At 44.5% G+C, this 24,017-nt stretch overlaps 1 protein-coding gene across 3 annotated transcripts in view; it reads left to right on the top strand.

Moving 5' to 3' along the window:
• The window catches only part of CCDC91 (coiled-coil domain containing 91), a 1,919,235-nt gene that overhangs the window by 1,021,069 nt on the left and 874,149 nt on the right, over nt 1-24,017 (top strand). For all 3 annotated transcript variants that reach the window (XR_015307530.1, XM_086952800.1, XM_086952801.1), the window contains exon 7: nt 11,085-11,162. Coding sequence is in view for 2 of the 3 variants with exons in the window: in XM_086952800.1 (XP_086808926.1) it covers nt 11,085-11,162 (78 nt within the window). In the remaining variant the exon portion in view is untranslated. The remainder of the gene's footprint in view (nt 1-11,084; nt 11,163-24,017) is intronic.

Raw genomic sequence — 24,017 nt, 5'->3', positions numbered from 1 at the left:
CCCCACTGGATTGGTTCTACATCTCTCACACTCAGCGGAATCACAAAGGCTCTATCTATGCTGCCGAGCCGGAGTGTAATAGATTATGTTTAGAAATTTGAACTGTATAAGTTGGTGCCTACAGTTCAGGGAAATTTGCTGCGTAGATTCACAACAGTAACGCCAAGTGGCGTAGTCAAGAACCATGTTTAGGTAGTTTTGCCATCCCAGCCTCGTCTTATACGCTTTTACGTTAGTCTTGCACTATACCATAAATGATGGACACTATCTTGTTAGGGAACGTAGTGCACAATATAAAAGATAAGAGGGTGAACGCGGGTGGTTCCACCATATCTTCTCCAAGCAATTCACGGAGGGCATGCATAAACCTGAAGAAGTGAAATTGTGCCAGCGGTATCACATTATGGCCTTCAGCTTCAATCTCAACCCACTTACTGGCCACGCCGTCGAGAAACAAGTCACCAATTTTGGTTATCTGGAGAGTCGCCCGCGCCATATCAACCTCCCTTTCCCTGCAGGTTTGTAACCAGTGGGACCACTCCAGCAGTGTCAGAGGGGAGTAAAATAGGTTGCGCCAAGCATGCATTGTAGCATTTATAGAGTCCAATATGCCAGCTCTCCTGGATGGGATGTTAAAAGCAGGCTCTGGAGGAGGGCAGGCCCAGCCGCCACCTTTTCGATTTGCAGGTGAGGCAGGGTATTGCTCTGATGTATCCAGTGATAAGCATGCAAGCATTGTGCCACCTTATAGTAAAGCTCTAAGTCTGGTGCCCCCAAGCCCCCCATGCAATAAGGGAAAGGGAGACCATTCCACTGGGCGCAGGGTTGTTTACCAGCCCATACCAATTTCGCCAATAGCATATTAACGGCTTTAAAAAATGTGAGGTGAAGACCGTAGATACATTATAAAAATCTGGGTAACACCACCATGTACATCAGGGAGATACGGCCCAGGGGCGATAAAGGCAAGCGGATCCAGCGCTCCACCTCATCTTCCAATCTCGCAATTGCCCAGCCGTAGTTTTCTGTGAAAACAATCTCTGAGTTCGTATGCACCTGTATTCCCAGGTAACGTACCGGTTCAGTAGACCAGGTGAGACGGAAGTCCAATTCAATAGGCTCCATCGCCAGAGTTAAAGGGTAGATGGTGGATTTTGTCTAATTGATCTTAAGACCAGAGAATTCCCCGTACCGCACTACCTTCCTCAGTACTGGGAACAGATTTGACTTGGGCTCTCTGATATACAAGAGTGTGTCATCGGCGTAAGCAGAGACAATCAAGTTGCAGGCCGGGAGCCGAATCCCCCTTTGCCCGTGATATTCTCTGAGGGCACAGGCCAGTGGTTCGGCCACTAAGGCATATAAAAGTGGTGATAGCGGGCACCCCTGACGAGTGCTCCTGGAAATCTTAATCGGGCCAGTCTCCAGGTCTCCCACCCTAATCCTGGCTGTAGGGAAGCAATGAGGCTCCCCCCCTCCCCCCCTACCCACGCCATGCTGCTCCCAACTTGTCATGGTCGAAGCACCCTCCCCTCCTCAACTCAAGAGATTTCTGGCGTAACGCCAGTTAGTGGGTAACACACAGGGCAGATGTCGCCACTTCGCTTCCTAGTACTCCACTTCAGTGTGGATCTGGTCTCGCCATCTGAACAAATGGTATGTTTTGTTATTAAAGCTTTTAAAGCGCACTTATACCCAAAGGTCTCCTGGTGCTGTGCACTGTCTCACTGATTCCATAGGCAAAATGTCTTATACCAAGAATAAACACAGTATCAAGTGACAACAGTTACTTGACCCTACCCTCACAGCTATTGGCAAACATCCGTCTGCCCAAATTAATCAACAATGTTTCAGAATTTCTGATATATCTTTTAATTCTCTGTGTATCTCTGTTACACTTATATTCAATAATGTTATCTACATTTTTTACATGAACATCATTCATTTTGCTGATGCCCTAAACTAAACATAAACACTCCTTCCGCCTGTAATCACCGAATTACAGGGGGAGGTAAAGACTCTCAAGACCCAAATGATCTTCATCACGGCATTAGGTGCGGACTGAACTTAGACCGGAGGGTCTCTCTGAACTGTTCATCGTGGAGAGGGTGCACAGGGCCCTGGTGCCGTCCCCAAGCCCAGGGGCGCCACCTCAGGCTCTCATTGCCAAGATATTGAACTACTGTGACAGGGACTGTCTTCTTCAAGTGGTACAAGAAGGGTCAGTCCCCCAGTTTGGCAACACCAAAATTGCCATCTACCAGATTACACAAAATAAGTGCAGGAGCAACATAAAGCATCAAACAGTAGTTAAGGGCTCTCAACCTTAGGTATATGCTTCTGTACCCAGCAAAGCTTAACGTCTAAACAAAGAGAAGGCCCACTTCTTAGAGATACTGGAGGAAGTCTGGGAATGGCTTGAGATTAGAGGTGAATCTGCAGATTCCCTATCCGCTGCCAGCCATTTTTGGGCATCGGGAACACGCACCAATGGACCTTCTGGGTGAGGGCTAGAGAGGATGACCAGTCCTAATTCTTGCCCTCTGGAGACCCCAAAAATAACGATTAGTGAGAATGGTACTATGCAACTATCCACCATAGACAGGCTAACTGATGCACAGGTTGGGGAATCCGCAGGCGCAGTCGGATGAAACTGATACGAATCTCTCCAGTCAAGCACAGGACATTGTGCCTGATACCCTGATTTGCAAGGAGGGCGAAATGGGGGGCGTATGAGGGGCGTATGAGCAGCATGGATGATAATGTATGACGGAGAGGGGGTTAGAATGTGGGTTGCATGCACTGCTGTTATTAATGTATGTACTGGCAAAGGTAGTTGGCATATAGAGTCTGTAGTTTCTGTGCCCATGCCTTGAGTGGGTGGGGTGTGCCTGGGGCCTCCCGGGTTGAGTGAATATATGCTGTTTATTAGTTCTATCACTGTACCGTGTGCTCCATCCTGTTGCTTGCTAGTGAGGACATATAGGTTGCGAAGTTTCAAAGATTGGTGACATTGTTGACTGTCCGGGATGCTGTCTGAAAGGTGAGTATTAGCTAGTCCCTGTTGTACTGCCTGGGGATGCGGTGTGAGTCTTGGCACATGTGGTGGGTGGACATATGTATATTCATATATTGTACTATATTTGACCGTGGGCGGGGGTTGGTTCACAATGTTTGCTTAATCTTACAATGGTTCAGCAGCAAAGGGGTGGTGGGCAGGTGGGGAGATGGTACAAGTCACACACTGAAACCATGAATGGTGGGCACATAGAAAGTCCTGGCCTAGAATGTCTGGGGACTGGGAACATATGTACAAGGATACCAGGTACTCACCTTCTTTAAGTGCCACAAAATCGACATAACATGTTTACTGGAAACTCCCATGAACGACATGTGCCACTAAATTAGCCAAAAAATGGATAGGTCAAATATATAATTCCTCCTTCTCTACCTATGCAAGAGGCACACTGATCTGGGTGGCCCTGGGAGTCCCATTTTCTCTCACATATATGGAGGTGGATGTAGGGAGGCTGATACGTCCTCACACAGAGGTCCCTCGACAGCCAGGATGTATCCCTTCTTAGGAGGTATGCTCCTAACACCGATAATCCTGCCTTTTTTCACACAGTGCAAGACCTCCTTACACAGGAGATTCCCTTGCCATTTCTGTGGCTGGGTGACTTCAGTTGTATTTTGCACCCTTCCCTGGACAGGGCCCCGGCAAGACCACGCACAAAACCACACATGACGGCTGCACTCCGGGGGTCATGCCCAAGATAGAGGTGGTGGACTTATCGCATCAGAGAAATCCAGATCGCAGCCTATTCACTTGTCATACTAATACACATAATACATACATCAGTTTGGGCAGGGTACTGGTTGCAAGATTCCCTAGGCTGGATGACATTCATGTCACGCACGCACTTGGCACAGTTCCTACCTGACCATTCTCCTGTTTATTGTGCTTTTGTCTTGGGGGGGGGGGGAGCCTGATCTTGGCGGATGTATGTGGATATTCTAGAAGATACCATGGGATGAATTGCTCTTTCACTTTCCTATACAGGTTATTTTGAGTCGAACTGGGGCACTGTAGGGAATAGATCTGTGGAATTGGAGGCCCTCAAAGCTGTAATTAGTGGTGCCTGTATGGGTCTGACTTGTGGGGTCCTTAGGCCGCTCCAGGCCAAGCTATGCAAGGAGGATCAGACACTCGCTCAAATTCAGATGACACACTAACCTAACACAACTTCCCTCCAGGAAGAACATGACATACAGGGACGTATAACGGATATTTGGGATCGGCTAGACAAATATACTTTAATACAATGCCTACCTCGATTACATAGCGAACTGGCCTGGATCGTGCACAGAGAGCATTCCCCCCGGTTACAATGGGTTTAGTTACCCCAGGTGGAACTAGGGTTACTTAGTCAAAGAGGGAGATCCCTGGAGTCGAATAGTCGACTAGTAACTATTAGCCTTTCCTATATACAAGGGAAAGGTCACACACTACCATGGGTGTTAAACTAACACAAAAATAGGTTTTCCACACTGAAATAGAATCGTTTACAGTCTATTTTTATTAAAATTTCAATCAATTTAAACAATAAAAAACAGAGTAAATTCATATACGAATACGAGGGGACGAACGAGGCAGAAGTACACACGCAGCGCTAATCCGAACATATCCAGTTCTGGAGAAGACTAAAGAAATGGTATGCCCGTTCTAAGAGGTTTTTAAAATTTTACCAGATGCACGAGACCTGAATAAACGCCTGACAAATTCAGAGCAAGGAAACCCAAGACAAGGAGCCCCTATCCGGGGATAAAGAACACTCACCATAGATGCACGTGACTTGAATATACGCCTGTCAAGCACAAAGCAAGGAAAGCCAAGACAAGGAGCTCCTATCATAAGGGAGAGAAGCCCATACTATTGACAGAAGCCAATGGAAATTTAAAGCTATCTACATCCTGATACGTCCCCCACATGATCTAAAAGATATGGTGGAACCATCCATTGCTTGAAACCCCAGAAAATAAGAAGTCCTGAGGAAGGTGCAACCAAATCCAGAGTACAGCACCGAAACGCGTCGACGCACTGTTTGTCTTTTTCTAATAGAATCCAATGAGGGCCGTATAAAACTGTAGATGGGCACGTCATTCCTCCACTAGAGTTTTACAATAGCAAAACGGATTGAGGCCATTGGATCAGGCAAATGATAGTGGCCTAGATATCTGGTTGGCCACATAGAAATTGAGGGGTTTTTGTGACTATATGTAGTTTGTCGTCTATTTACAGTGAATATGCTTTGATTGTGTCTTTGTTTATCGTTTATAGTTGTATTATACTCGTGCAATACTGTTGAATAATATTTTTGCTTATTTTTAACCCTCCAAAGTATCTTTTTACTTGGATTTTAAATTGTGGTGTGAAAAGTATATGAATTTACTCTGTTTTTTATTGTTTAAATTGATTGAAATTTTAATAAAAATAGACTGTAAACGATTCTATTTCAGTGTGGAAAACCTATTTTTGTGTTAGTTTAACACCCATGGTAGTGTGTGACCTTTCCCTTGTATATAGGAAAGGCTAATAGTTACTAGTCGACTATTCGACTCCAGGGATCTCCCTCTTTGACTAATTGTCCTTCTACCCTGTTCCCTGGGGAAGTGGGGTACCCTCTCCTTTCTGAAACCAGGAACTAGGGTTACTTCCAGGGTGGGCAGTGTGGAAGTGTTTCAGGCGCACTTACAGCACGTATACACAGCAGACCAGAACGTTAGCGCATCCATCTTCTCCTCTTTCCTAAAGGGGTTGGCTCTCCCCAAACTCGGATGGATGGCATCAGAAGAGATGGATGAGCAGTTGGGCATAGAAGAGCTTAGTTCAGCACTTAATATGCTCCCACGAGCCAAGCTTCAAGGTAGCGACGAGTTCCCGCCTGAATTTTACCAAGCATTTTGGGCCATGTTAACACAAGGCCTCCTAGAAGTCTTCACAGAGGCTTAGAACATGGGGATTTTACCACCGACTATGCAGGAAGTTGAGATCTGTTTGCTCCTTAAACTAGGAGGTGATGCCACTGACCCAACAGGGTATGGGTCCCTCACAATGATAAACACCAACATTAAGAAACTCAGCAAGACCCTGGCAGTTCTCTTATCACCACAAAGGCCACAACTGGTTCATGAAGACCAGTGCGGTTTTATCCCGGGATGAAGCACCTGTGTGAACCCTATTCGACTGATGCATGTTTTGCAGTGAACTAACACACTGTCTCGAGTAATGCTTGAAATCTACTGATACACTACAGCTTTCTTCACAAGACTTACCTTACTCCTAGGGCCTTGCACCACTTGACCTCGATGAGTTCTGATCACTGTCCCTACTGTGGTTCAGACAGTGCTGACTTTCAGCATTTAGCCTGGCATTACTACCTGGTGCAGACCGTCTGCCACCGAGTAGTCGGTGATATTGCTAGGAATGCACAACTGCAAATATTCCTCTCGCCCCAGTGCTGAATTGTAGGCAATGTCAAAGGACCAAAAGGTAGGAAACTGTGATATAAAGTTTTACAGTTATTATTGGTGTTGGCCAGGCGCAGGGTTATCATCACCTGGATGGGTCAGTGGGCACCTGTGATAGTACACTGGAAGAAGAACGTATTGGAGTGGACTCTAGCAGAGGAAACATATGAAACTTAGCTGACGAGACGACAAGTTGGTAGAGGATCTGTCAGACTGGAAAGAATTATGTGATATACTCCTAAATCCAGGATCGGATGGATCTTCATCGGAAAGCCATGGGGCTGACAATAGTGTGGGGGGGTGGGACACATTGATGTGGGTCCCGGCCCAGACATACCGGGGGAGGTGGGATATAGTCCTGCAGTGTGAGACTGGATGTTTTTGTGTGGAGCTTGATGTGCTATGTCAATTGTAAAGCTGAAATTGGTCTATATGCAATTTGTCTCCTACCGCATCCGTCACTGCCTGGTGATTGGTTTCTTAGTATTGTTCTATAAAACAGAAAATTAAGGTTATTGAAAAAAAACTATAACTTTACTGTAACGTTCCTTTTTTCAGTGAATTTTAAAGTTTTTTTCGATTCTGTTTCCTAACTATAACATCCCTGCAACATTTGGTTCTTTCAGTGAATTAGTATGTTTTTTTAAATTTTATTTCCTAACTATAATGTCTCTGTAACCTTTGTTTTTTCAGTGAATTTCTAAGGTTTTTATAAAAAGAATTTCATTACTGTAACCTGTAATGTTTCACAGTGGATGTGTGAGCACATGCGTAAGTCTGTTAGTGGGTGTATGAGTATGTGTGCTGGGGTCTGTGAGTGGGAGTGTCTCAGGGGCTGTGTGAGATGATCTATGAGTGCGGGTGTAGGTCTGTGAGTTGCTGTGTGAGTCTGTGACTGATTGTGTCAGACATTGTGTGTCTCTGTGAGTGGCAGTGTGAGTGCTACTATGGATCTGTGGGTGGGTATGTAAGTGGGTCTATGGGTCTGCGAGGGGGTGTGGGAGTGGGGTTTTGATTTTTGAGCTTTTATATACATAGTGTATTTAAAGGAGACACCCATGCACTCTGCTTTTGCAAGGAAACCTCATTTAAGAATTCAATTGTCACACTCACCAAAATTCAGATTACGCACCAATACATTTATGATGCATCCGCTTCTGTTAATGATTTCAGATCATTTTTTAATATGGAACATTAGTATAAAAGTTTTTGCTTTCTATTCGCCGAGCCCAAGAAGTTGGGATTGTTTCCATTTTACTCAAGTGGGGCTTTACCTGGCGCACCTGCTAAGTTTATATTTCGAAATGTTTTCCATTTAATTTATCTGAAATGAACATCAGGATCTTAATGGAATCTAAGTTTTTCCAAGAAGAATCCACAGTTTTTTAGAAAATGTCTACTCAACTGCTTTACTTTGTACTGGGAAGTTGGTTACTATTTTGTCATTGTGAAAATGTCTACTGCTTATTGTACACTGCACCTGCATAATGGACCACCCATTTATGTACTTCTCTGGGTCGTTCCTTCCCATTTGTTTCAGTGAGTTAATAACTGTGGATTTCTTTTTATGTACATTTTTTTTTGTCACCAAATATCACAATACGTATGTTCCGGTTTTGCTGAAAAGTCGCAAAACTCCAAGACCGGCGCAGATTTCAGAACGATGCATCCAAAGGCCATTCGGGGGTGGGCTATAAAGCTTTTTGCCGCTTGCCACGTGACTCCTTACTGCTACAGGCACCATTTGTGAGGGAGATCCACGGATCGCTCTCAGAGGCTCTCGCGCCGGCCATCGTTGCGAGCCTAGACTACTTCAGTAAAAAACCACAAGAAGAAATGTAAGAAGTTAAAACACTCTTCAGCTTCTCTGTGCAGGTCCCATTCATGGGATCGCATGCATGAACAACACCACAAATATAGGTTGTCCCTGTGGAGTCTACAGCTGACACTAGGTCTGCTCCACCCTTCTGCGAGTTTCACAGTGCTGGAGCGACCCCTGTTCAAGTCAGGGAATTTTCATTAAGGTCTTAAGTCTCATTTTTGGTGGTTGAATGCCTATTGAGCGCCTTGAAGCCCCAGGAGTTCAGGAGAAACCCCAACTGGGGCTCCACCAGTGGGTTCGCCCTCAGCGCCTGTCGGAATTTCAGGATGCTTATGATTCTAGCGTCTGATACGGCCGGACTGGCATCGCCGAACAATGGTCCTGGCACCGACCAGGCCCACACAGCAGACATGGAACCATCTTTCATGGAAGAGCACTTTGAAAAACATGAATGGAGGAGATCTGAGGATCCCTATGGCTATTCTTAATATCTAGTATGGTCCATGGCCGAGCATACCTGGTATTAGGACCTAGCTGATGCCAGTGGTCTGGACACTTCACCAGACACTGGCCTTCTCTCCCCTCCCACAATGGCTACGGAAGAGGGGGCTTCCTTTGCAATGGTGGTCGGGAGGTCGGTTGAGGTTCTGGACCTTCAGCTGCCCACAGCCACAGTTAAGACCACTGTCTTGACAAAGGTGCTTCAGCCAGAACCCATACTCCCTTTAATGAAGCCCTCACAAGCCTCTTGGGAACTGAAGCCAGAGGTCCAACCAGTCTGTCCCTGCCCCCAGCAGTCGCAACCTCAAAGCCTCTTTAATTTTCCTCATACCATCATGGGCACCCTGTGGTGGCAGGATTCGGCACCGTCTGACCCAGTGGAGGGAAATCACTTTAGTCAAATGGGTGATTTAGATTGTCAAGAGGAGCTAACCCCTACCCTTTCAACAAAAACTACCACCTTTGCCACCATCTCCCGATTAGAAGAGGAGAGGATCTCTTTTCGCTCTAGCGACAGGAAGTACATGCTCATTTGGCCAAAGGAGCCATCAAGAGGGTACCAGAAGCAGTCGTAGGTCATGGTTGCTATTCCTACTGCTTTCTGTTGTCGAATTCCATACAGTTCCTTCAGATACTTTACCAAGGCTGACTCGCTAACTACACAGTTCAGTGCTCCTGAAGAGGGAACGGACGCTGCTTTTCCCAGCTTCCAAAACTGTCTTAGGTTTTTTGATTCAGTCGTTTCTAGTAGGTTCACCCAACATTTTTCTTTATACAACCTTTTTGCGTCGGTAACCATCTTTTTATACTCATTTTTCAATTTATTAGGATAGCTTTGTCTCTCTCGGTTAAACTTTTTCCTTTGGCTTCTTGTTACTGACCTTATCTCCCTTTTTTTATTTTGACAGTCGACCGAGAACCATTTAGGTCAACTAACCGGGTTTATTGCCTCTTTTCTTTTGTCTTTTTTTAATTCTATTCTGAGGCATTGTACTACTTGGTCTATCTTCCTCTCATGCCATTCCAGATTTTTACTCCCTACCCCCAGTTCTACCTTATGCTGTAAAATCTTTTGTTTTTCCAAAAATTCTTCCGTCAGCCTTGTTGATGCTCGTTTGGGGTAGTCAACTTGTTGTGGGATCACTTTCTCTGTATATTCCCTAGTTCCCTCATATATATTCAAATGCAACGGGTTGTAATCTCTGCCTTCACTTTGGGGTATCTAAATTCTCGTACTAAAGGAAAATTCTAGGCGAATATAGATACATAATCAATTGGGCAGTTTTGTGAGCCTATTTTAAAAGATTTCTTTGCAGGGCAATCTGCTTTAAATCTGACGTTTTGACAGAGGAGACCCTTCGTTCCTAAAAAATTTACCAGATCTCTGTCGTGCCTCGGGGTTTCACAAACTGGAAATTTGGCTTGGTTTATTCCGTAAGCGTCCAGTAGTTCCTTGTGCCAGCGGTCAACCTCCTTTGGAATCAGCTTATGATTAAAATCCCCCATAATGAAAAACACGTCTGAATCATACTTTTCGAATAGAGTCTATATCCTCTTTAAAATTCCCCATCTCAGTTCCATACTCTGCAACATTCACCCGATGCATATATACATTCATAACAATTACATTTTCATATTTCTTATCCTGGGTCAGCAGGGTTACTCTACACACCAATAGCCAATTACATTTCACAATTAACCAAATTGCATTTCTTGTTACTTTTGTCGATAAAAGGGTCATAAATCCCCCAGCCGGGCGTCCAAATCTTTTTTCTTAGCTGGGCGATTTAGTTGGAGGTAACCATCGAAAATTGGGGTTTCGTCGCATAGCCAAGTCTCTTGCAAACAAACAATTTCCACTTTGTTTACTAATTTATTTATTTGCCCGTGTTTTAACTCATTTCCTAAACAATTAATATTCCAAGATAGGAGACTTAGGCCATGCAACACCCCCTCTTCCTAATCCACCTCACTTAAACCACCATCTTCATCCATTACCTCCATATACTTTTGGGAGGGGCCTGCGACGCTACTTATTTGGCTCCAGTTGCCCCAGGTAGGCTCCAGTTGCCTTAGGTTAGGTAGTGACTGTACCAGATAAGATCTTACCAAAGGTAAGTAACATTACATTCAACCGCACTACATTGAACCACTCAAAGTAACAGGAACAGTGATTTACTCTGTTTCTGTGTTTGGAATTTTAAACTGTTTATCTCTTTCATTTCGCCAGGAGGTACATAAAAATGAACTAGAAGACTTGAGGAAAGCAGGACATGAAGCCTTGACCATCATTGTGGAAGAATTCAAGGTAAGAATACGAGCAGGCAATGATATGTGTCAAATGCACTTTCAGAGCACATGTGCAGATGCAGCAGACAGGATATTCCAGTCTTGGATCATTATTCCACAGCAGTGTATCATATCCTTCATCACTCCATGACAGGAGCTGTCATGACAAATATCATGCTTGAGATCCCATTCCAAATGCGTGCTTTTTTGCAATTCTTGCATACTTCCTGCTAGGAGTCTGCTAATTAAATCATATATGACTAGTAACTCTCATACTAGGTCTACGACCACTTATGGATACCAACATGTTTCACTGTTTTCATGAGAAATTGATTCTAATAACATTAGTAGTTAATGTGTTTTTCTCAGGGACCACTGCCTGCCCTTAAAAAATGAAACTGAAAAGTAAAATTGTCTTTTTTAAAGGCATCCCATTTTCCTTTAAGGAAAACGGGCTGCATTAAAAAAAATGTTTTATTTCAAAAGCAGTCAAGGACATGGTGGTCTGCCGACCCCGAGCAGGCCACCATCCCTGGGAGTGCTAGCCATTCCCAATAGGATCGCAAATTGCAACTGCCTCATAAAATATTGAGGCATGCAATTTGCGACCCCATTAGGAATCGTGAACAGTGACTGTGACACTGTTGCACATTCAATTTTGCGAGTCACATATTGCAAGTCTCAATTCGAAGCAATTTGTGACTCGTGCAATTAAATGGTCTTGCATCTAGCCCCTAATTTGCAAAATTATCGGGATTACAACCACAAAATAGCATTTTTCTACTGTACTAAACCCATTTCACAATTTGTAAAAGTCTTTCCTAATTGCAAAAATAGCTTTACGACTCATTCCAAATCTCAGAGTGATGTGCAAACAGCTGCCCCTCCCAGTTGTGTATGTATCAATGGTTTACAACCACAATTGCGTCACAAACTATTGAAAAAGTGGCAACACCTAAAAGAATGTTGTAACTCATCAGCCAAAGGAAAACTGTCCTAGTAGGGCAGCTTCACTTTGGGATTCATGTCTGGCAGCCTCGGACCAGGCAATGGTCCCTTCTACCTGCTCCTTTTGATGTCTTCACATACGGGAAACTTTTTGTTTGAAAATCAGTACACTGCCTTCAAGGAACACAATCTGCTGTTCCTCCCAGGCATCTATCTCTTGGTTCTTAGCCAACTACAGGTCACGTGAATAGTGAACTGCCAATTTACTATTTATTAAATAGGCATTCTACAATCCCCTGTAAACGAGAATTTTGTGTTGCAGCCTATTAGTACCTGTGTCATATGCCAAAATTACACCCAGTTTATGATCTGTCTCTTAGGACATCAAGCCCTAATTTCTAAGGGTTCCTCAAACTCAAAGACCCAAATTTGAGGTCGAACATACATCAACCAAACTAACCGAAAAAAAGCTTTTCCAGAAAAGTTCAACAAGCAGAGTTGGTAATACATTCTTGAAAGAATTGTTTGACTTAAAATTGTGTGTCTAATAATGTGCTAGGTCTCTATCTTAACTTTTAGGATGTAGCTTATGAGCACAGCTATAACTCTTTAGGGTCTGGCTTCACAGTGCAACTGTAACTTGACTGTTTGCATATATGTATGCATGTGGTATTTCTATAGCAAAACCTAGTCATAAGGTAGCAGAGCGTTATACAAGATCAAAGACAAGCATAAAGTCAACAAGGGTTACGAGAGGTAGTAAATACCAAGTTTGTGGACTACTAATGCATTGTGGTGTAGTGTTTGTTAAAGATGTTTATTTGCAACTCTCTACTAAATTAGAGCAGCAGTGATGCAGACCTGATGGTTACTCAGAAGTTGTTCTGGTCTTGGGTGTTTAGATGGAAAATACCTTTTTCCTTTTTTTTCCTTTTTGTTCTTCATAGTCCACAGTCTGGTGGTATCCTGGCTACAGTTGTGCAGAGATCCACTGGAGATAGTGAGCTTGTCTATAAGATGAGTGAGGGTGCTGGCCCTGATGGTTTTGTAAATTATGCTACTGATTTTAGAGAAGGTGCTGACCTGCAAGGGGAGCCAATGAAGTTTATCAGGAGGGGGGTTATGTGATCATATGCCTTCAAGCCATGGATGAAAAGTACTGCGTCATATAATATGCACTTAAGGGGTGATAGTGGGGATTCTGGGGGACCATGGAGCAGGGCACTACCACCATCTAGAACTTGTAGCAGGCTGTCTTAGTTTTGTTGGCAATGTGTTTCTTGAGTGTGAGGTTGGTGTCCATGGTGGATCCAAGTGACTTGGCATTCAGTGAAAGTTGAGGTTCAAAGCTGTCAGGATTCATCTCTCTGAGCTAGGTTTGAACTGCATCTTGTGTGTTGTTAATTTTGCAAATAACAAGAATTCTTTGTAAATTGGGGAATGAGTTATACTTTGGCACTGGACATCAAGGTTTGAATGATGTGCCGGCAGTGTTTGAGGCGCTTGATGTCTAAAGAAGAGGAGACTTTCAAGCGGAGTTATGTGTCATTGACATATTGATGAATCTTGGAATTGTTATCTGTGAGTAGATCACCAGACTGCTCTATGTAGATGCTGAAGATGACGGAGAACACTATAGACCCCCTGGCACACTCTGCTTGTGACAGGATATTTAGGGACCTGGAGGTGCCTTTTCCACATGTGAACAAGCATGTCATTGCTGGTGAATCCAATTTGAGACTCCAGGGTGCAAATGAGGGTGGCATTGTCGCCCGTGTCGAAGACAGCTGAGAGGTCCTTCAATAACAGCATTATTCTATCAATATTATTGGAGCCACAGAAAAAGCGCATTAAGAAGCATTACTGAGAGAGGAGCATTAGTTGCACACAAATGTTGATTTTCTTGAGTGCAAATTTTGAATGGGCTGAAGATGTGTGTGTGTGCTACCACTGAATAAAGGGCTTACATACCATTTTTTGTCTTGTGCGAAAGCTTATGCTCTATACTGCAGGACTGAGTTGGTTATGATGACATGCTAATAATGAAGGCTATAGACATGATCTATTTATTATGAAAAGTAACGACGGCAGTAGGTGTGATTTATTTATTATGGAAAGCATTTGTTCAAGCCAGTAAGCTTTAAGGGTGGACTGTCATCACACAGTGCTAAGGCTTGTATACAACAGGTATTTTGTTACATGGAATCTCACGAAATACCTTAATGATTAATGTTTGTTTCCGCAATGTCAAACTCTCACGGTAGAAGATTTGCACTTCGAGAACTCTTGTTATGCTGTTGTAGGAAGGGTTTTCTATTGTTTTGCAGCCTATAATTATTTTTAAACTATATTTTTATTGAGGTTTTCATGGATAGTACCACATGGGCAAATATTAGACCACAGAGGTGCAGGAAATTCCCAATAAATACATATCCAAAACAATAATGATGCATAACCCCCAACCCCACCTCTCTCCCCCCCCCAAAAATCCGACAAAGTCCAACATTAGCATAATGATCATAGAGCACATCGAACAATAGACACAAATAGCAGCAGACATAAACCCAATGTCTATCTCCCTGCCCCTTCTCAATCCATTGTTTCTTCTTCTATCGAGTCTTCTAAAGAATAATAAGAAATCTATTTATCTCACATTTTCTGGAATTTTCGGGGGCAACTTCGCGCCACCTATAATTTTAAAAATGTTTGTAATTTATGACTGTATACCGATAGGTGCCTTGTGGGAAACCATATGTGAAATGCAGTAGGCCTGTGCTGGTTATGGTGACTGTAAGTCAATGGTAAAGACCGTTGGTGTTATTGGTTCTATAGGTTATAGTGGCAAGCCAATGATAAAGACTATAGGAATTACTGGATGTCAGATGCAATAGGTTCGACCTATTAGTACCTACGTCACATCGGAGAATTACACACGTATCTATTTCTTATGAAAAAGTACAATAAAGGCATGAGGCCTGTCTTAGTTATTGTGAGAATCAAACGTTAAAGACAATAGGCCTTTTAAGGGTTGTTACACATTGTCATAACCTCTGGACAGGAATTTTGGTAAATGACATTTCATAGTTGAACAATAGACCACTCTGGCAACATTTGTTGTGAAGGACTGAATACTGATCAAGTAGGGTGCTAGGTGTTCATGAAGGTGTTGGTGCGGGGCAAGGCCACAGGTGAGGCCTTCCGACTTAATCTCGCTGCACTTGGCCGAAGACCATGCTTAGCGAGGGTTGAGCACAGGGCCGGTACATAGGGCCAGCCCACCGCCCAACCATTATTGTATGTTGGACGCATGGCCTTGGATGACACCAGACCTTGCTGTCTGTATCCAAAGTCTGAAGTAGACAAGTGATGAATGGAATGCTTGAATTAACCTCAGTCCCTACTAATGACTTGGGCCGCAACCCAGTCCATTGTTATTTTAGGTTTAAATCTGTTTTTATTATCACAACTTCAGCAGAAAATACAATGCACATCTTTGGTGTTAGAGGATACCTCTCCAGATACCATGACAAAGCGTGACTTTCATTCAACAGAAACAGAAAAGGAAGAACAAAGAACCCACCCAATAACATCCCCCCTTCCCTTGTACCAATAGCTATGCTGTGTTCAATGTCACTGTTTCTGAGTGTGGGTCATTCATTGGGTGCCATCTTTTCTTTCATCAGGCTGAGTCCATGAGTCTTAATAATCGCAAGTAAAGGGGGCAGGTCAGCTCTCTAAATTCTTGGGACAACAGAGCTATAAAGGGTCGCCAGTTCTGTATGTTTCGCCTCTGGCTGTGAGCGTAAAGGTGAGTTTCTCCATCCCCAGAATGCTCCCAGAGACGATGCAGCCATCCCAGGTGTGTGGGTGTGGTGGGGGACCCCCAAAGTGAAAGGATAGTCTGATGAGCGCCTCCCAGTGCAATACCTATCTGGCGTCCCCTACGTCATGCAAGGGGATAGGTGAGTGGGTTAGGGAGACCCAGCAATGTGTACGATGGAAAGAGAGTTGAGTTCAAAAAGTGGGAGTCGATGTCGTCAAGGACCGAGTCCCAGAATGAGGTTATCTTTGGGCAGTCCCACAGTATATGAGGGAGTGTGCCCTTCGCCACACATTGATGCCAGCATTCGTCACTAGGAGCCGGGTTCCCCCCGTTGGAGCCTTACTGGAGACAGATACCAATATGATGTGATTTTCCTGGCTGTTTCTGTGCCAGCTATGTTACAGGCAGTGTGTGTCGTGCTCTGTGGTAGATGTGGTAGATGTTTCGCCACTCCTTCTGGGAGAGTTGGCATCCTAGTTCTATCTCCCAGCGACGTCAGGCTGGGCATTTGTCCTCGGTCTGTGTGGGTCAGAAGGACATATAGTTTGGAAAGCAGGCGTTTGAGTGTTTACCTAACAACCATTTGTTTGCTCTGCATTGATGGGTGCCAAGCCAGTGCCTAATTTCAAGGTATCGGAACCATTTGTCCTCTGGGATAGAGTAATCTGCAGGCTGCTCCCCACCACACATAGAAAGGTACTGGGTGTGAAAGTGCAGTTATCGACGACTGGGATCAGAGGAGATGGAAGGGTGATCAACTAACCCCTGTTGGTGCACCAGTCCCATACCCTCAGAAGGGAGCTCGTGACTGGAGAGATGTAGATACAGGGTCGTGATTGTACCTGCCGGGAGAGGTAGACACAGGGCTTGGAATAAGAAGAATATTCTGGGGAGGGTGGTCATCTTTAAAGCTGCAACGCAGCCCAGCAGAGATAGTGGGTACTGCTGCCATTGGTCCAGCTAAGTGCGTACTCGTTTCATCAGCTCTCAATAGTTAAGGACGTTCGTTCGCTGCAGAGTCAGGCCTGGTTATACTCCCAAGTAAGAGATGGACTTGGTCGCCCAGCTAATCATATAGGTCTGTCTCAGAATCTCAACTAAGGGAGTGTGAACCGAGATGTTGAAGGCCTGGGACTTGTGGAGGTTCATAGGCCTCTCCAAACTCCTCCATCTCTTTTAGAAAGTGGGGTAGGCTGTCTGTTGTGGGGGTTATCTGGCATGACCATTATGTCATCTGCGTATAAACTGATCCAGAGTTTCAGCCCATCAAGAGGAATTCCCTTGATCCTAGGATGATCTTTCATTTGCTGCATGAAGGGTTCGATGTAAGGAACGAAAAGGAGGGGCGAGAGAGGGCAGCCCTGCCACGTGCCCTGGCGTATTGGGAGGGTCTCTGAACTATGTCCATTCAACTGCACTGAAGGTACTGGGGACCTATATCAGCTCAGGACCCAGGAACAAAACTTTTCCCCCAGCCCAAAGTGCTCTAGTGTTGAATCCTGGAAGAGACAGTGGAGTTTGTTGAAAGCTTTCTCCACATCGACCATAAGTAATGTGCTAGACCCCTCTCTACGATGGGAGTGATTAATAATGCCCTTTGAAACTCCCTACCTCTGTCTGCCCGCAGTACGTCCGACTACTGGACCTTTAGGAGAATGGTGAAGACATGGCTGTTTTCCAATCACTAATCTTCCTTGACAATCACTCCTGCTAGATTTAACGCTGTGACGCCCCGTTGCTGGGGCAGCCATGCGCTTTACAAATATTTTACCATAACATAACATAATGTTTATGAGCCTTTTGGTATTGTGCATGCCTTGTCTCTTCGGGATAAACCTGGCTCGGTCAGGACCTATCAGGCCCTGCGTAAAAGGATTGAGGTGGGCTGCCAGGATTCCCATAAACAGCTGGGCGTCTACTTTCAACAGTGAGATAGGGCGATAATTGGCACATAAGCATCTGTCCCACCCAGGTTTGTGGATGACAACTTTGGACTCTTCGTGCATGGAGGGTGGGAGAGTGGCTGTTTCTGCGATAGCATTGAAGAGCCGCATGAGGATTGGGGCTAGGTCTGAGCACAAGGCAGATTTGAAGGCTTTCTGCCTAGAAATGGTGGCAATGACTTACTTGATTCGGATCGGGTCATCAAGTGAGGCCGCCTGGGCATCAGTCAGGCGAGTCTTAGCCGCCGAGTGAAGATACCATAAGGGGACTTCCTGGGGGGCGAGGGGGAGCTGGGAGGGAGCCTGCTCTGTGTACATTGTTGCATAAAAATCTTTAAAGCAGGCCGCTATCTGAGGGTCACCTTCTATTGGTTCTCCGTCTCCAGCGAGGAGGGAGTTCACTCTATTAGACTGTCTTTGGGCTTGGAGCTTGGTCACTAGGAGCCTTCCACATTCCTTCCCATTCACATAAAAAGAGTGTTTTAGGCAGAGGAGTGAGTATTCAGCCCTATCTAGGTCTAGGCTCGCCATTTGTTTCTGTGTGGCATCCAGCTGGAGCCATGTCCTGGAGGCTCCATTGCGGTAATTAATGTGTTCTAGTTCTCGGACCTGCTCCTGGAGCTCCACCCTTTTGACTTTTCATTGGTGGTTTTCAGCCGCTGAAATGGCTATAAGCTCTCCTATGATGACCGCATTCAGAGCATCCCAGAGAGTGGATATAGGGATGTTGGGGGTATTGTTAATGTCTGTGTAGTCGCTGATGGCTTTCTTGATCTGCGTGACCACTTTCAGTCTTTGCAGCAATGTTTTCTGAAGTCTCCATTGAAGCCGTGTCTCTCTCCATTAAGAATTATGTAACTCGAGTATAAGCGCTGAGTGGTCAGAGTGGGATCTCGGTTTGATCAAGTAGAATTTCTGATGGCTGTGTGTCCCCTAAGACCTGGTCAAAGACCTCATCAACATACACCTCCATGTTCCTTGCCTCCGTGGCCATCAGTGCGTTCCTGATATTGTTGCACCTTCATCTGTTTTCGAGACCCTAGGCATGAGCCTGGAGGTCGATTTGGTGATCTGTGAGGCGGATGATTTCCTATCTGAGCAGCTCAATTTCTTCATCCCTGGTGATCTTGTGGTTTTCTAGGGCTTCTATTCATGTCAGAGATTTCTTTTTGTACCCCCTGCACGTCTTGTACCAGGTCTCTCTTAATCAACTGCAAGTCTTCACTCAGAGACGAGAACAGGGTCTCCATATATGTCCGGTGACCAGAGCATCTTCTTCTTCGTCCTCTGGGGGCCGAGGGCTACCAGAGGGGCTAGGGCATTTCGGGGTGTGGGAGAGGGAGGGGGGGCAACAGAGGACTTAGCAAGCATGTCCTCCTGGGAGCGATCTTTCTTGGCCCAAGGCGCTGCCATAGCTTCTCCTGTAGGGGAGACTTTGTTCTAAGCAAGCGCAGCCAGCTCCGTTCGGGGGCTGCTGCTCTCCCTTCTGTACTCAGAGGGGGAATGCAGCACTTGGGTATTAATGTATCAGTTCGGTGGGGAGCGTATCCGCACCAGAGGGGGTCTACGGGTGAGTCTGATTAGGCAGGCCCAGCGAAGCAGCAGACTCCGAGCTGTGCTAGGAAATTTTCCTTTGGTTGATCCCGGGGTGTGGGGGGGATTGCGCTCTTTCTTTGTGGGGGAAGGCCAACTTGTGTGCCCCTTGGGTTACGCCTTGGCTGTATGCTTGCAGAGTCCAGCCTACCTCCTTCAATCACTGGATACACCCTGGCGGGTCTTGTGTAGACCTCAGTGGCTCCCATTCAGATGTTGGCCCCTGAAGCCGTAGAACTGGTCCCCAGCAAAATCCAGGCAGGGGCCCCCCTGACACCTGTTTTCTCTGCTAGGCCACCCGTGATAGACCAGTCGACATCACCAACGCTGCTGTGGTATCCCTTTATAGCACCAGGTGGGCCGCCCTGCTTGCTTCTCTATCTGGGTCCGGTTATCCCAGAGGAGTGTATGATTCCCTGTAAGGCACCTCCAGCGTCCGTTGTCCTCTTCAGGCCCACCAGGAGGGAGCGGCCCCATCCTCAGTGTCGGGAATCACCGTCTTTCCACCTGGCAGGCGCCGCACACTAGCTCTGTTTCTGAGGCATAGATGTCTCAGGTGGATTACTGGGTTTCAAAATGCCTAAGGCTGTCTTATTATCCCCTCTGTGGGTGCAATGTGATTGTGCAGGGAGTTTTGATGTTGTGGCAGAGAGGACTTCCCTTTCCGTTTCGTGCCCTGTCGGCTGGTCTCTCGCGTCGCGGGAGCCCTCCTGCAACATCCAGATGCAGGCGCCCAACGGGACCGCTCCTCCTATTGTCTTCTTGTCTCAGGCCAGGAGTTCTGCATTGCCTCTCGCTGCTCACACCTGGGTCAGGCGCGTCCGCCAGCACCAAGTCCACTCCATTCCCTCAAGCCTCCATAGTCTGCTGCTCGCTTTCTGGATGGGCACGCCTCACCTCACCTGATTATGCGGGTTGATGCACCTAGAGAGGCCCAGGGGTTCCAGGGATACTGCAGGACTTCAAGTGCATCCCTCGGTTAGTATGGGTGCCGGAGGTACATTCAAATTCACTGAGGCCGGAGCAGAGGGACCGAGGACCAAGGACTCTCACTCCGCCATCTTGGCCCCGCCCCTCCATTGTTATTTTACACACCATGCCTCATCAGTTTCTTTACTTCAGTATATACACAATCTGTGCGTAGTGAAGTTGGCTGATTGTGGAGGTGTGGATGTAGACCTTAGCCGCAGGGTAAGCCCTGTGTCAAACCTGTCCTGCATGTGGCTGAAAATTGTGTGCAGTGTCTGTTTGATACTTGTAGAGGGTGGTGTCCAGACCCCTGATAAAAGTCTAGGCACTGAGTCCAAAACTTGATGAGGATTTGATGCAGGGTCTGGCAAGAGGCTGTGACTAATATAGCATGACTGATGGCTTCAGTGATGCCATTTAACAAGTCCTGAGTGAAGTCATAAGGGAATGCACGGTTGGAGTGCAAGTTATAGTTAGTTAACTAAATTATAACTGCTTTATTCCAGTGATTTTTTGTTTTACATCATCTTGTGCTTCATTTGAACATTTAACTATAATGTCACTTTACCGTTGTCTTCTTTAGTTACATTGAGTATTTTTTGTAATATAATTTAGTTAATTTCAGAGTTGTTGTAACATAATTTAACGTTGAGTTCTTATCACCTAACCTTTCTAACCTAACTATAATTTCACTCTAACGGATGTATGACATCACAACGCATGCTTTTACATCGCATGCTTTTACGTCGCAAGTTTTACAACACATGCCTTCACAATGCATAGTGTTGAGGGGTGCTGGATAGTGAATAGTTTAATTTACTATTCCAACTCCAGTCCCCGTGGATAGTAGGGAAGGTGTTGGATAAATAAATCTATTCCCTATCCTAGAGCGCCCCCCAGCGCAATGCGTTGTAATGGTTTGCGTTGTAAAAGTTGCGATGTAAAAGCACTACGTGGTAAAAGTTGCTTTGTAAAGGATGTTTCCCCACTCTAACTTTTGCTGTTTTTCAGGGAATGTTAAATAAATGTTACGTGACTGAGAAGATGGGTAGAATGAGTAAACAGAGCGGGAAAGTAGATGCAATATATATATGCAAAAGTGTCTTGTGAACTAGTTGTAACCTCGATAAAAACACATTGTCTCAAATTACTAAAAATCATACCTCCCCTTGCTTTTTTAAATCTTTGGATTTCATACCTTTATTTAAGTGTCAATGCACTTCAGCCTGCTCCTCGTGAAAGGCTTTACATTTCAGAATTACTGTTCCAACAAAATTATGTCCGGGAGTGCCTCACTGTTGTCTTGAATACAAAATGTTTGCACTTTAGTTCTTTCATTAGAACTCTGAGGTGACACTGCAGTTGATTACTAGGCAGTTGATGGAAAGTCTGCTGCTGGTTCAAAGTACTCTGCATGCCAGAATGTTTTATTGAAATGGATGAGGAAAGTATTTGAGAACTCCGAGAAAATATGTCCTCATTGTAGCTTTCTAGAACACTGACCATACTTTTTCTGACAAGAAAAAAAAACATATTTTCCTTTGTTGCATACTTCTCCTTAGGAAATTGTAGTATTCCATAAATAATGAAATAATATCATTCATAGTAGCTCATTGTTAACATGTTGGAATGGTATGTATGTAACATGGTTCTATGCTTGGAGAATGTTAAGAGTAAGTTGGACCTTATCACTGGCTTGTGATGGATGGGATCTTTCTCCTGGAATAAACTGCATTCAACCAGCCTTCCTGTGTCATCAATCATATTTACCAGGAATGCTTCACTGGCGTAGTTGGCAGTTGTGTTGGAGAAGATCCTAACTCAAGGATTGGTGGGAGACTTTTATGGGATTTACTCCATTTTCATCAGACTTAAATATTTATATCTTTTATCAACCAACAAGCTGTTATTCTTTTGAAAAACAATTTCCTCTGTTAATATGAGCAGTTTACTGCACAAGGGTGTGGATTTTGTGTGGTCACCTCAGTGTGAAGAGAAATTTATTAACATTAAAAATAAACTGAATGAAGCTCCATCCTTTAGGAGCTTTGACCCCTCTGTTGAATCTATTTTGATCACTGATGCAAGTGAAAAAGGGTTGGGAGCAGTATTACAACAACCTAGTTCTTCAGGGATTCAACTGTTATGTTTCTGTCAAGGAGTTTGAGGGATCCTGAAAGACGCTACTCTGTGGTGGAAAGAGAATCCCTTGCAGTAACGTGGGCCATAATACAATTTAAAAAATGTATTTGGGGAGTTGATTTTGAGGTGCATTCAGATCATAAACCGTTAGTTGAAATATTTATTAAAAAGGGCTTGGATTCTATTTCAAGCAGGATATCTAAGTGGATCATAAGCTTGCCGGAATATAGCTTTGAACTGAAGTATTTACCTGGCATCAATAATGGGGTTGCTGATGTGTTATCACGTCTTGTTTCTTGTGGCACTTCTTGTGAAGAAAGAGTAGATGATGATGATGAATGGGGTTGTGTTGTGGATCAGGAGATTATCTCTGAGGAAAAGTGGTGTGAAGAAGTTTTTGTGATCTCATTTTAAGTGAGGTAATGTCTCTAATTCAAAAAGGGTGGAATAGTAGCAAATGCTTGTCTGAGAACACTAAACCTTTTTGGTGTTTGCGGAATGAATTTGCCATGGACAAAGGTTCATTATTTCGTGGAAAAAAATGAGTTCTTCCCTGCAGTCTCAGAAAAGAGCTTATTGATTTGGTTCACACATCTTATTCTGGTATTTCAAAGTGTAAAGAATGATTGCGCATGTCTTTTTGGTGGCCAGGGATGGACAAGATGGTTGAAAGGATCATTTGAGATTGTGTTCCATGTTTGCTGAGCGGTAAATCTAAATGTACTCATGAGCAACCCATGAGGTTAAGAAAGCGTCCTAATAGACCTTGACAAGACATCGCATTAGATATCATTGATCCTATCCATGGTAAGGGGTCATCATCCTATGCTCTAAAAAATGTTGATATGTATTCAAGGTGTAGACTGTGGAATCAGCAGCCATCAACAAAAATTTCCAATAATAGTTAGTGTCCTTCAATCAATAGTTAAAGTCCATTTCAAATGAACAGGTCCGAACTTGATAGTCGTGTATTTTCAATTCTTTATTGTATTTTTCAACAGTAGAAAAAAATGGTCCAATTCACAGCAGATTTTCTTTTCTTAGCCAACGTCCTTAAAGGAACAGATAGGGTTGTGTTCCTTGGTTTCTCAAGCACCATCACACCATTTATAAGTCACAAGTCACAGGCCATAACAGGTGCAGGCTCTTTGCCCCAACCCTTCCTCTGCTAGTGTATGTATTCAAGGTGGCCAAAGATATTTTTTCTATCTGGAATTTACACTAATTGCATAATTCTGTGTTTGGAAAAGGTATTTGCAGAAGAAGGTTTTCCAGAAACTTTGTTGAGCAACAATGGCGTACAATTAATTTCCAAAGAAATGGAGGATTATCTTTCTTCTAAGGGTATTGTACATAAGACTTCTTCTTTATATCATCCTGAGGCCAACTGCATGATTGAGAGATTTAATAGGGTTGTTAAGGAATAAATAATGTTAGCTAAATCTCAATCTTTGGA

This window comes from Lissotriton vulgaris, chromosome 1_2 (assembly GCF_964263255.1).
Source record: "Lissotriton vulgaris chromosome 1_2, aLisVul1.2, whole genome shotgun sequence".
In the NCBI taxonomy this organism is placed as follows: domain Eukaryota; kingdom Metazoa; phylum Chordata; class Amphibia; order Caudata; family Salamandridae; genus Lissotriton; species Lissotriton vulgaris.
This window is presented reverse-complemented; position numbering and strand designations above follow the sequence as displayed.